Source organism: Aptenodytes forsteri, unplaced genomic scaffold (genome assembly GCF_000699145.1).
Source record: "Aptenodytes forsteri isolate BGI_AS27 unplaced genomic scaffold, ASM69914v1 Scaffold174, whole genome shotgun sequence".
In the NCBI taxonomy this organism is placed as follows: Eukaryota; Metazoa; Chordata; class Aves; order Sphenisciformes; family Spheniscidae; genus Aptenodytes; species Aptenodytes forsteri.
This window is the reverse complement of record NW_008794603.1, coordinates 3,147,170-3,161,174: the sequence shown is the minus strand read 5'-3', so window position 1 is coordinate 3,161,174 and position 14,005 is coordinate 3,147,170. Positions and strand designations below refer to the sequence as shown.

At 39.0% G+C, this 14,005-nt stretch overlaps 1 protein-coding gene across 4 annotated transcripts in view; it reads right to left on the bottom strand.

Annotated features, from left to right (window-relative positions):
• Positions 1 to 13,856, bottom strand: part of MARCH7 (membrane associated ring-CH-type finger 7) — a 26,819-nt gene extending 12,963 nt beyond the window's left edge. For all 4 annotated transcript variants that reach the window (XM_009273166.2, XM_019470449.1, XM_019470450.1 and 1 more), the window contains exons 1-5: positions 13,727 to 13,856; positions 8,007 to 8,163; positions 3,441 to 3,599; positions 2,207 to 2,378; positions 406 to 573 (exon numbers count right to left, since the gene is read on the bottom strand). In XM_009273166.2, coding sequence (XP_009271441.1) covers positions 406 to 573; positions 2,207 to 2,378; positions 3,441 to 3,599; positions 8,007 to 8,153 — 646 coding nt within the window. In that variant the 5' untranslated portion in view covers positions 8,154 to 8,163; positions 13,727 to 13,856. The remainder of the gene's footprint in view (positions 1 to 405; positions 574 to 2,206; positions 2,379 to 3,440; positions 3,600 to 8,006; positions 8,164 to 13,726) is intronic.
• Positions 13,857 to 14,005: the final 149 nt, after the last annotated feature.

Here is a 14,005-nt window from a genome sequence, read left to right as displayed (position 1 = left end):
GGTGGTGGATGCCCCACCCCTGGAAACATTCAAGGTCAGGTTGGACGGGGCTCTGAGCAACCTGATCTAGTTGAAGATGTCCCTGCCCACTGCAGGGGGTTGGTCTAGATGACCTTTAGAGGTCCCTTCCAACCCAAACTGTTCTATGATTCACACAGTTACAGTGGCAAACACTGATACCATTTTCTTATGACTGAATGCATCTACAAGCTAGACCATTCGTATATTCTTTGATGGTTTAGCCAACGCATGGAAGGTGGCCAACCAACTTTATTTAAAAGACTACCTTAAAATTAAATAGATCTTTTGGCTTTGTGTTTTGAAGAAAACATTAAAAGAACACGTGAAGAAACTAACAGGCATGCAACCTACGGGTTTACAAGCTTTCAGTTGTACAATACATACATGTTGAAGATGAAAAGTCACTGTTTCTGTAGCTGTGATCCACCAGGTTATTAACAGACAGATCTGTTCTTCTTTCTAACTCTCTTCGCTCTCTCACCAGCTCAGTTCCAAGGGAGCCAAGCATCACTGACGAAGATCTAGGAATCCTACTGTACCTCCAAGAGGAATCTAGAAAGAAAAAGTAAATAAATCTCCTGTTTTTGTAATAATTTAAAAATCCATTAAAGCTGGTACTTATGCATTCTGATTATACCATATTAAGGGCGAGTTTAACAATACCACTAAGCTGATCAAGTGGCCAGCTGCCACAGCTTGCCAACATAAAGGCAAGAGTAAGCAGCACTCTGCTGATGCCTGCACTTACTTAATCTTGCAGTGAGTTAGTTCTGAAAGCTAAACCAGAAAAAAGTAGTAATACTTTTGTGAAGAGTCAGACCCATTAACACTCATACAGGACAGGAGGAGGACGAGAAATAGCAACTTGCTTTCTAATGGTAGCTAGTTATTAAATAGGCTTCACAATATGGCAAAACAGCAGCTTGAGACTTAGTAAATGCTGCCGTTCTAATGATGCTTCTTAAATGCTCCTAAAATTCATTTTCCAGAAAGACAGCTGAAGCTTAAGTGCAGCTTACACAAACTTTAAGAACAATGACTAATACTGTTCTTGCTCATATTGCAGAGTAAAACACTTCAGTTTAAAAAGGGATCTTGTTTTTTGCTAAAAGCACCAACAACTAAATAGGGAACTGTACATACTTCAGCTGTGAACAAAACTCTTGTTCCAAAAAAGTGTTCTTCAATGACTCTGAAAAATCCACCTTGATTTTGTTTTACTGCTAACTTATAAATCCAAATTTAAGCATTCATTGGTCAGCAGTGTGATGACCAAACAATCTAGAAATGGGAAGACAGACAGTCCTACACCGTAATGTTAATGGCGGTCATTTTATTAACAAGAGTAAGAAAGCATCAACAATAATGGGTTTTGAGCAAGAATTTATTAACTTTTGTTTGGATGGCTGTGTAGTTCCATACGGGGATATAAAAAGAACATTGATCCATACTCACAAGGGTAATCTGAATGGATCTAATGGTCTGTTTCAAAACGTTCTAGAAGTATTTTCAATATAAGTTTTTGACTGTTATTTCCTGACCTTTAGACTTTCGTTAGCATATTGCTTAACTTACATCTATCCAGGTAACATACTTATTTACAGCTTTAATGAAAATCTCAGTTTTTCCTGAAAGAGCTCCTAGTGTAGAATGTTTATTTTTGCCTGGCCTACAGAATGAGTTTAGGCCCTGCAAAAAAAAGAACTCTTTCTTCCCTGACCCCTAACAACAGCACCCTAAGCAGCCATGACACTGTGCTTCTTGGAACATAGAGCTAAGTAAGGTAAAGATTTCCTTTCTGCTGTCCTTGACACACGTAGGTTTACCAACACAATTTGACTCATGAAATAACAGCAGCTGCACTCATTCTTTCCTTGAAATCTTAACCAATTAAGACGTATTTGAGCCATGAAGTTCAGATTTACTGCAAATGGAATAGGTACAGGTAATAATTTTGAAGTAACATGAGTACAATTGGCTTTTCAAAAGACCACGTTAACAGCATTCTCAGTTCTTTGGATACTGCTATCAGTGTGAACATACTCTTCTGTTAGGCACAGGTTTTTAATATTTAAAAATAATAAAAGCATAATATTTCAAAGCAATTCTTTTAAAACTTGGTAAAACCTGATCTTACTACTCAGACAATTTTCATGTAACTCAGCTCTAGTAATCAACCTCTCACCTGAAAAGGCAGTCAAGCCATTACTTCTCACAGAAGAGGTAGATGTACAAGATAGCTTAGGTCTCTTTGAATCACTATCTCGCTGCTGGCTATGCAGTCTTGAATATGCTCCCTGAGTTCTCTCAGACTCACCATAACACCCAGATGTAAAATGAGAGGAAGAAGATGTAGACTGAAATAACATTAAAAAAAAAAATTACAGACAGTATTTCAGATGTACTTACACTGAACAAAAGTGTACATAATGTAAGACTCACAAAAATAGTAAAGAATAACTTTAAGATGCAAAGCCTTTTTATTTAAAAATAATGTAGGATTTATGCTTGTGCTTTTGATCAGTATTCCCAGGTTTACTCAAGACAGTCCTACCAACAAAAGCTGGTTTCTGTTACAATCAGCATTATTTTTCCTTTATAGATAGATGTGGCTTACAGGGGAAAAAGATATTCCTGACTTCTAAGATGCTATAAACATGACCAAATATAGCTTTACAGATCTCCACGGAAACATAATTTTGCTATCCAGAAATGGCCAAAACTGATCAGCTTTCTGCTTTTCCAGTCTTAATATTTCTACTGCAATTGAAAGTGTTTTATTATCACTCTAGAGTGCATAAGCACGTCAAAGCAGCAAACTACTTTATTTTTGGAGTTATGAACGCACATTCTGGAACCCAGTTAAGAAAAGCTGTTAAGGCCTGAGCCTTGGATCTCAGTCAGGTGACAGTTCAGCCTCCATTTTCTTTCACAGTATGCTGTAAGCAGCATATAAGTAAGCACAGTCACACTATGAACTGCTCCTCCACAACTAAGTTTTCTAAAGGTCTCCAAAACCATGAACTTTGTGTTAACTCGCAAAGCTGGTACCATACAAAAACCACACCCCCTAGAAATACCTGATGGAACAAGCTGAGTATAAAAAAACATTAATTTTGCCATCCGTAGGACTATAACATGTATGAGACTCTAGTCACCCCCTCCTTTTTTCTTTTTAAATGGATACTTGCAGAGCCACTCTCACTTCAGATTTATTTCTTAACTATTAGTAAAACTAATACACATTATTATTTTCATCCTCTGAATAATTTCTTAACACCGCTATCTTCTTGCTTTCCCTCCATCTTGACTTAATAAGATCTACTTATCTAAAAACATTACAGTGAGCCCCTGCTAGCAGCTTTTCAGATTTTTGATTTTTTTTTTTTTTATAAGTATTACACGTTAACAATTCTCACCAATCTGCTTCTGCTTCCCAAAAATCTTCCAGAATGTGGATGATCAAGTGTCCCTGAGTAGCGAGTTGGAGAGGACGTTGTAAGCTTCCAAGGAGTTTCATGGGTGTCTCTTTCTCCAATTCCCCAGTCTCTACTGGAACTATTCAATACACTGGATTCCTGAAGAACAACATGTAACTCAAAATGAACTCAATATCTGATCTGAATATTGAAAATACAGGGAAGTGGAGGTACTATCAAATCTGGAAACCTTTCATGAGAAACCTCAAGGGATACCCAAGAATAAATTAAACAGGCTTAAGAGAGAACCACTGGCAAAAGGGAAGAGTTTTTTTAATTACTTTCTAGCAGTTATCAGCTCCTTTATTTGTCCTCTCATTTGACTGTGAACAATAAAAGTTGAAGTGTAAGGCTTTTGAGGCATTACCGCAACTTAGATACTCCAGCAACAGGGCAGAATTAAGTACCTCACTTTCAAGTGTTAAGTAAAAAAACCCCACACGTGTAGAAAAAGAGCCTCCATGACAGCATAAGTGCCACAGCAAAAGTGGCTTTTTGGCCACTACAGCAAGCCATCCGTCTTGTCCTGGTCATCAGTTTTAATACAGGAAAGAGTGGGTACAGAGAGGGGGAGAAAAGAAGAAAAATCGTGTTTTGGGCCTAACAGATAATTATTTTTACATAAGGAGCATGATCCGTCCTAGTAAAACAGATGGGACAACAAATGTAAACTATGTCATCAAGTTGTTATTCCTTAAAAAAAAAAGATACCATGCTACTGCAAATTACACATTATCTTCTCTGAGTCTTAAACACTTTTACCACTGCTTAATTTAAAAATCACAACCGTTGCCATAAACCATAAAACAGTAAACAGCACTGGGTACAAAACCACTTTGGGCTTAAGAAAAATAATTTTTTATTTCTCTGCAGTCTATTCTAACCCATCATTGTGCTATTGGTAGGGAAGGCTTGAAAATTAGTCATTGTTAATTCAATTACATTTTCATGCAAGCAGCAAAAATACATTTCCATTTTTCACTACAAAATTTAATCTTTTGTGTCTCTAAGTTTCTTATAAATCACTAACGTTGAAGACCACCATAAAACAGTAAACAGCACTGGGTACAAAACCACTTTGGGCTTAAGAAATAAGGTAAATAATTTTAGTAGCCCATTTCAGACACAGTACAAAGATTGAATCCACAGTTTGATATGCATAACAAACTAAGACTGTTTGGCAAAAGAGTCCTGCAAATAAACATTGTTTGCTGCATTACCTCAGAACAAAGTGCTCAAATTATTTGAAGTCTGATGTCTGCCCGGCAATGACTGTAACTGTTCTTTCTGTGTTTTCTCTTCCAAGATTGAGGAGCTCTAGTCTTTACCTTGGCTACACAGGCAAGTTTCTAATAATGAAACTGGGAATTGTTTTAACAGATAAATCTATCTTTAAGAGAACCTAAGGGATGAGGTTCTACACTACTAGTTCACTGAATTTCAATGAATAGATGATAATTAAGGAAAGACATTGCAATTTAATTTGCTCCACAGAATTGTTGAAATTAGTAAAATTAATAGAAATAAAAGAAATCCAACCATTTTATTACAGCTAAGCAGAGTTTGTAAGTGATTATATGTCCATCCTCTTTCTATGAACTATTAATACTACAACTACAGTATTTTCTGTCACTATTTCTTGAAAGTTGTAGTACTAGCATTTAAAAAGCTGAAGAAATATTCATGCTCATCATTCTCACAAGCAAAATTAAACCTGAAAATAAAGTATCAGCCAGTAAGTTTTCTCATATTTCAAAGTCTCAGTAGGATTCATCAGGTTTCTAAATTATTTCATATATGAATAATCTGCCATCTATGGATAACAGAAAGAAAAAAAGCACCATACTAGGTATCAAAAAAGTGGCTTTAAGAGAAAGTAGACGATCAGGCATGTTGTCAGGAAAGCTTAACCTTATTGCTATATCCGAAAAGAAAAAAAACAACAACTCAGTTTGCTTTCTTCCTTTAGTTCAGCTTAAGACTATTTAACATCCCTTGTCAGAACTTAACAATTAAAGCATTACACAAGGTATTCTATTTTTGGTGTCTATGTTCAGTAGCAGAAAAATGTGATTGGGAAAACATTCAAAACAATTTTATACATTACACTTGACCCTATCACTCCATTAAAAAAACCAAACAAACCACGAACTTCCACTTCATCTCTCACGAAATGGTTAACAATGTTGTATCATAAAGCACAGGATTTTTTTTTTCTCATACCATTACACTAATTTGATTTTTGTATTGTAAGTCACCTAGAAACAATGCTATGTCACATACATCAGATTAGTTTACAATTAACCTGCTTGTTATGCCTCCTCAGACGAGCAGAGGCTACCACTCAGACTGATCTCAAAAGTGTACGACAAACAAGAATTCATACCTACATGAAAAAGAAAAGGGAAGGGGAAGGAGAACAAATCCACCTAATAGAAACCTCTCTCTTTTCTTTTTTCAGCCCTAGTCAAAACCAAATACTCAAAATTTGACTGCTCTGTCTCCATAAGTTTTTGAGTTAAGCTATAATCAAGTATGGTCTCTAGCTGCAGAAATGACTTTATAGTAAAAAGCCAAGTCTCCAAGTTCTCTTTCCTCTATATACCCAAAGCACTACTGAGAGTCATATTTTTTTTCTTCTAAATGACAAATGTTTTAAATGATTTGGAACTGAAGCAGCTCTTAATATTTTCAGGTAGGCTTCTGAATGGATTAACGATGAGAAAAGGCCTGCCCATTCCATTCCTATCTGACTGGGCTTAATCTTATTTAGACTATTTGTTTCTTCTTGCCCCAGCCACTTGTAATCTTAACCTGCAAGCAATAAAGGAATTTGCACCCACCAGCTCTGTAAGTACCAAAGGTTAGTTAAGAGAGGGAGCTTCCCTATGCTTTTATCACTAAGCACTGGTCTTGTGTAACAAACTCTCAGACTACCTTCTATGAATTGGAGTGGAAAGAAAGGATACAACATAATCTTCTATACAATTATTTTCCCCTCTGTTTTAACTAGAAAGTGTTATAAAGATCATTCCTCAGATTAGAAGCACTTTGCTCAACAGGAAATAGTCAAAAGATAATATGCAGTGCAGTGAATACGCTGCAGTTCATGTAATAAATGAAATAATGTAAAGTACATAACTCTCTTGTGTTATAATTTCGTAACAGCAGTAACACATCTAACTTCACAGCACCAGTTCAGCTCAAGACTCATCTTCTGATCAACAGCTTTCAGTGTGATATGTAGACTGTATGGGTCCATAAATCCCTACAAAAGAGTAAGACTATCTGATTTGGTTTTGCTGAGCAGACAGACAGTGAAAAATGTGTAGGAATTCAAAAAGCAAAATGACTGGACTTCCCTTAGACACTCCCTATAGCCTATATACTAATGAACACACGCATGCTAGATATGGCAAAACATAACACATATACGTGTAATTGTGCTAAAAATAATTAATGCTCTATTACTTGTAAAACTGTTTCTGGAAAAGGCATTATATAATACAATGTCCCAGATAGCTTGTCAGCAGGGACCAACTCATAAGCATTTTATCAAAAAATATGAACATTTAATCACAGAGTTAAGTTTCCGCAATTTCAAAGACCAAGCTGGGCTTACATTTCTGGGCCCAAAATTGAGGTTAGAACTGCTGACAATAGCAGAAACAAAATAATAAGAGAATTGAGCCAAGCAGCCATCTGTTGTTTCCAAGTGCCCAAAATAATTTCTGAAGTAGTTCAATCTCTACTTCCCATAATACTCTTTCAAAGTGCAAGTACCTGCAGAGTGTGACTTCTTGAGCATGGCTCCCCTCCCCCACAAAAGCAATTTGGTTAGTGTAAAATGTTGCATGTGAGACAGCAAACGCCTTTACCCCAGTCCTGTCTATTGCACACAAAGCCTAGCTGTACTAACATACTGACATGACAATATGATGCAAGCCTAGAGGTCCTCTTCTTACTTTCACAAAATGCAGAATACTGCAGAGCAGTACAGCCTACTGTCAACTCTCAGAACCACAACATATTCCTGTACTTTTTGCATCATCCACACATGAAGCGTAATGACCTATACACATCAAAATTCAAACAAAATCCTCACCTCCCCTCAACAGAAAACCCCATTTACCCAGGTTTAAGGCTGCATTGCCCAGTGCCAAAACAGATCCATAGTATCAGAATGCCCTTCACTCATCCAACAGCTGACTTTTAAAGGTGCAGCTACAAACAAAAGCAGGTAAAGATGGCAAACCTAGAACTACCAGTTCACACTGCAGAATACTGTCACTGGCCTGGTTATTAAATCCTTGCATTTTAGAATTATCTTGGTTTGTTTGTTTGGGGTTTTTTTTTGTTTTGTTTTTTTTCCACAAATGCAAGGCCCTGGGTGGGACTTTTCCTTATATTTCCCCCTTTTTTTTGGTCCAGATTTTAGGGTTTTTCTTGGGGAAAAACAGACATTAAATTAGTTTATACTTTACAGAAAGAGACAAAACACATTACCTGGTATCCAGATTCTAATCTCCGTGAAGACTCTCTTGCACTATATGCACCAGCTAAACTGTTTCCAGTCAATGTTCTAGATCCTAGCGAAGAGCTGGAGGCCTGAACAGATATCCTTCGAGGAATTCTTGAGGGTTTTGACTCCATTCTTTGTATCCTGTATAAGGACACACTGATTATTTTTTCTTTTAGAAGCAGGGACCTATACACAAAACACGCACAAGTCATTCTGACTGTATCATAAATATGACTCACACATACAAATACTTACACAGAGCTTTGGTCTGACTGTGCATCAGTAAGATGGGGAAATGAGTTCTTACCCTAGTTTTTGTAACCTCCTCTTTACATCTCCTCCCATTCCGCGTTAGAAAACTAGGAACATAGCCCCTTTGGCTACTTTTATTATTATATTACAATATATTCTTGCTATTATATTACAAGTGGGACTCCCTTAAGAACTCTGCAGCACTAGTATTAACACAAAACGAGCCAGGAGTCAGGGAAAGAGTCCTCAGATTTCCTAAATTCATGTATTACTTTTTTGCTAATGAACTGCATCTCAACACTTGCAGAAATTACACTCAGACTTATTCTTCAGGGTCAAAACTATGAAACTTCACCCTCCTGTGAGAAAAAGTACATTTGCAGTCTACCTGCCTCAAAGAAATATTTAACTTCTCCAAAGACAACTCCCATGAAAATTAATGCATACAAAAGAGTACATGCTGTGTCACCGGTATATATAAATTTACCTTTGAGTCGCTGAGTGTTTATTTGCTCTTTTGGTATTTCTAGGCATTTCAAAAGAAATGCTGGTGCCTTTTCTGCATGAGAAGTGATCCTGTAGTCATTCCCGTCCTTGAAAGGGTATCTTGACTTAATGCTGCTCAAAAACTCCAGATAGCTAGCTAACTGGTTTGCCAACATTCCCAGATTGTTCCTCCTCAGGATGGTACAGACTCAGACCACAAAAAGGTAGCTCTTAAATAAAAAAATTAAGAGAACTGCAGTATCCTCAGTGGTGTGGTGCAGGAAGAGTAGCATGATAACTAACAACTCTAAAACAGATGACCTCTAAAACAGATGACCAAGAACTCCATTGGTACAAGGTGATTTGCAGAAGCGGTACCATCGGTTTCGTTTCACCACTTTTAATTTTGGCCTAGCCTTCTGAGAATGGGAATAAGCTATATCAGAAAAAAAAATTATCAATCAGTAAAGCACTTTCTTTTTCCCACACATCAGCCATGCTCATCAGTAACACAGCCTGTGAAAAGCTGCTGCATCAATCCTGACGTACCTCATGTCTGGCTGCAGTTTCAAATTGAGTTCACATACTCAGGACTTTTTATCTGAGCTGAAAGTCATGCTGCATTACATATTCTACCTTGTAAAAGCTAGTTTGTACAGAACTCCATTGACCAGAGTTGAACAGCTGAGGTTAATTTCCTTAATGGAAGGTTTTTTAACCACTGTTCTGGTGCACATTCAGTTGCTAGCTTTACAACACAGGTCACAACACAAAGTAGCCTAAATGCTTAATCTTGCAAAACTTAATTTGCAAAAAAAAAAATTGTAACATAAAGCATATCAAGTTTAAGTGAATGTTTACATTCACGTACAAAAGAGCTACTGGGTTGTATTATGGAGAAGCACGCCAGCTTTAGACCATGCTTCAGACATTAGCAACCCATTTGCTTTTGCCAGAGACATTACCAGTTAAACAAGATCAGTTCAGTAATCTGAAATTCTCACTTGCCTAACTTTGCATTAGGAACCTAAAATCATGAATTCATTAAATTTCCCAGCTCACATTTAAACCCCTAAGTAAATATAAAGCAATTGTATGCAAGTCTCAGAAGTTGTAAATACAGCTGTATCGATAAGAATGCTCTAAGCAGTGTTCCAAAGTACAGAACACTGTCAATCGTGGAAGTTTAAAAGAAATTCAGTAAGGACAAATCTAATAATCTAAGCTACACCACTTCAAGTGGATCATTTGTGCAATAAAATGTAACAATCATATTTCTTCATATTTGTAACATTAGATAAGACACAGTAGTGATAGTTAATTTAAGCTTTAGAGTAATCTGCCATAATGTGCACTGCAAGTTTAGTACTTGTCCGAAGCTGCACTGAGTGTGAAAAAGTAACTATTCAAATTGCAAACTGTGAAAAAAAATTAATGACACTAATATAGAGTAGGGTGTATGCTGGACAGGACGTTTTACCCTGATACAAAATATAAGGGACAAACACACAGAATAATGGATCCAATTCTGGACTATTAAGTACTTGACAAAGAGCGCCAGCTTTACCACTTTCGTTACAGATCATTCTGCTTCTGGATCACTTTGCTTCAGACAGGTGTGGAACCAGATGAATTAAATAACATAGATAGAAGTCAGACACGGACATATGTAGAATACGTAAAGGTTCTAGAAGAAGGGATGGAAGCTCCTATGGGTAGAAATTAATGTCCAGATGAACAGGGGGAAGAGACGGAAGTGTTAAGAAGTTATAATAACTTCAAGACTAAATTAGAGATCATCTAATACTAAAAAAATTGCTTATGCACCATCCACAGAATAGACAAAAGAAGAGCATTCAGATAGGAAAGGACAGGGTGGAAGACTGTGGACACCAGGGGTGTCCAGGGTCACAACTATCTCTAGAAGCTGAAATAGAGCCCAAGATTAGCAAATTGCTTCTACAAACATACATAAAAAGGCACAAGACTAATTTTCTCCTCCAGTGGTAACCCCAAGAGGACAATGTTATCAATCTGCTTAATCTTGTAAATTAGCACAGGTTGTGATTTCAACCTGAATATGTCAGGGTGATACTATCATATAATATTTTATTTCTCTAAGTAAAGAAATGTTGCAGAAACTACATACAAAAAATGTGTTAAAACAAGATAAAGGCAGCACATTAGAAAATGCAAAATTTAATGTCAGTTTATGCATACACATTATCATTAACTCCTTTAATACAACCGTACATTTTTTCTGCAGTCCTGGCCTCAGCCAGCAAACGAGAAGGATCTGCTATGAAGATGAATCAGAGTTTTGTGAGAACAGCCATTTGACAAGAGGAACCCTGCCTTGTTTGATGCAGAGGTGGAAAGGTAGTGGAAAGGTAGTGGAAAGGTAGTGGAAAAAAAGGCCTTATGGTCTAGGCAAAGAACCTCTACTCGAGGAAACTGGATTTTATCTTTGCCTTTCAACAAAGATTCAGTGACATGAAGCATGTCATTCAGATTAATCATTTTTTTAAAACCACTACACAGGAGCTCTTCAATTTCTGGGCATCCATGATAAAATTTACTTGGAATCCAACCAGCAGAAATCACGAAAGCATATACCTGCAACTGAAGTCAATGGAGCCATGACTTGAATATATTAGATAAAACTAGGTACTAGGCATCTCAACTTTGGTAATCAACACTAGTAGTAAGTTGTCTGAGTTTTTTGGGTTTGTTTGGTTTTGGGTTGTTTGGTTTTTTTTTGTCCAGAGTTCTTTGAAAACCATTTTAAACACTGTACCTTGGAAGCTTGAGAGGAAACCGTCTTCACAGTTGGCTTGAATACACACAATACACATATAAGGCTTATGCTGATCATGGTAACACAATGAGGCGGTCAAAGTGAACATGCTAGGCTATGACACAACACAAGACAGCGCGAGACAGTGGTCTCACAATAAAAAAAAAAAATCATATTATTAAAGCCACAATACTACTTGTCTGCAAGGGGAATATCATGGTTTTATAGGATATTTCAGAATAAGAATGGTTCCCTTTTACAGTATCAGCATCCTAAGGGTTGTTTTGAATGAGCACAAAGACACTTAAATTAAAACCTCACAGGAATTCAACAAATCCCAAGTGGTAATTAACATGCTGTAATGAGTTCTATAATGACAAAGTAGTCACCTCAATTTACACAGAATGTAGTGAGGCCAAAAAATACTTAAATGACTTCTCTGAGGAACAAATTAAAAAAAAAAAAAAAAAAATCTAAGTTGTGTTCAAGTCTGAAGTGATTTAGAAGATTGTTGTTGCCACAGAGGAAAGGAACACCTTACTCAAATATGACACCTGCTGTGTCCTTCATTGAGCAACCTCAACACACTATCCTGGCATAACACACTTCTGGCTTCACCATCATTTTGACACTACTCATGCTGGCTTCTCCATCATTTTGACACTACTCATGCTGGTATCCAACAACAGAGAAATGACAAAGGGAACAGCAGGGCGAGAAAGACTCTTCTCATCAAAGCAACATATTTCATCAGCTCACGCCATGTTACACAACTTCGCAATCAAAACCTCATGGAAAAATCTGGAAACAACTCTTGTGTCTCCTGGAATAAGGGATACATGTGACGCCTCTCAAGACTTGGTAAGAAACCAAATTCTGAAATCAAACTTTAAAGTTGTACCTGGGAAACAGATGACCAACACATAACAGGAGATGGAGTTGAACAGCCTATTTTGAGTACACAGCTCAAATGTCCTGCCCTTCTCGAGCTGTCATCCCTCCAACTAAATTATAAAAGATCAACTAGACCTAACAGCCACGGACAGAGATAACAAGAGATAAAAGATCCAAGAGGTCTTTCCGGGAAAGCAGTGTAACCTCAAAAGGTAAAAATAACACAAACAGCAAATATCTCAAATAAAAACCTCTCACTCCTTCTCTCTTCTGCCCTGACTCCCTCTGCTGAGACAGGAGGGGCAATTTGAAGTAGTCACGTCTACCAGTAAGGGAAGCCTTTACTAGCTTCCATGCTTTCTACTAACAGCTTAAAACATTCTTGTACCCTCAATCAGAGAGAAGCACATGCTTTACTCCCAGCTCCTAAATTCAAGTTTTCTACCTTGGAACCATGCGGTGACACTTCTACCTGAGACTTGAGCTTTTATGTCTACAGGTTTTGATATGGTTTGATATACAACTGTTTATAAGACTTTCTCCCTAGCAACTTGTTATCACGTGTCTTCCTCAGTGTTTATTCACAATCATGTTTTTATGACAAACAAGATGGAGTTCAGGGACAATTCTCTCAGCCTGCGCAATTTTGTTCGGGGTATTTTCTCAACCTTCAATCAAGGAAGACTGACAAAACACTCAGCAGCCTCTCAGGAGTCCCATAAGCAAGAAAAATATTTACAAACACCGATCGTCTGCCTACGGTGGAGCAGCCGGTGCCATGACGCTGGGCTGTTCCCCCAGACTGCAGCCAGCAGGCGCTCCGCAGAGCTGCTGAAGAGGGCACCATACTCTCCTCCCCAGGCCTGAAGGGAGAGGCCCAGCCAGCAAGGCTTAGGCCCCGGCCAACAGCTCACGGCCGCACCCGTGCTGCGCCCGCGCTCCAGGCCAACGCCAAGCCGGGGACCGCGCCAGGCTGAAGGGCAGCGCCGACCGCTCTGCCCCGACCCCGCAGGGCAGATGCTCCTCAGAGGGAGGAAAGGAACGGGGGCACAGAGGGTGTCACACAGCTCCGCTGCCAGAGAAGGCGCGGAGGCGTGCGGCCGTCAGAAGTGCTTTGCAGAGAGAAAGGCGGAGGAGCCAGGCGTCAGCCCCTCGACAAAATGGTTTCCCCCAACCCTGGCGGGGAGCCGCCAGCCCCGGCCCCGCACACAGGCGCGAGCTGTGCCGTACAGGGACATCTTCCCCTCCTCGACACCGCAAGCCGTCTGTACTCACTCTCACAGTACAACCCTCACAACGCAGACATTCAGGAGCTGAGGATCCACCGGAGGGGCCAAGTCGGCCCGGGCCCGCAGGCTGCCACGCCAAGTCAGCCGCCTCTCCCTGCAACACAATGGCGACAGCTCGGAGACTGCACGACTGTCAATCACCACCCCCGCCCCGCCCATGCCCAGCACTCGCGAGAACTGCGGCGGGAGCAGCCTGGTGGCGGGGTAGGTAGCCTCGCCTGGCCTGGCCGGGCGGGGCGGGTGAGGGGTGGGTGGGGGCGGGTAG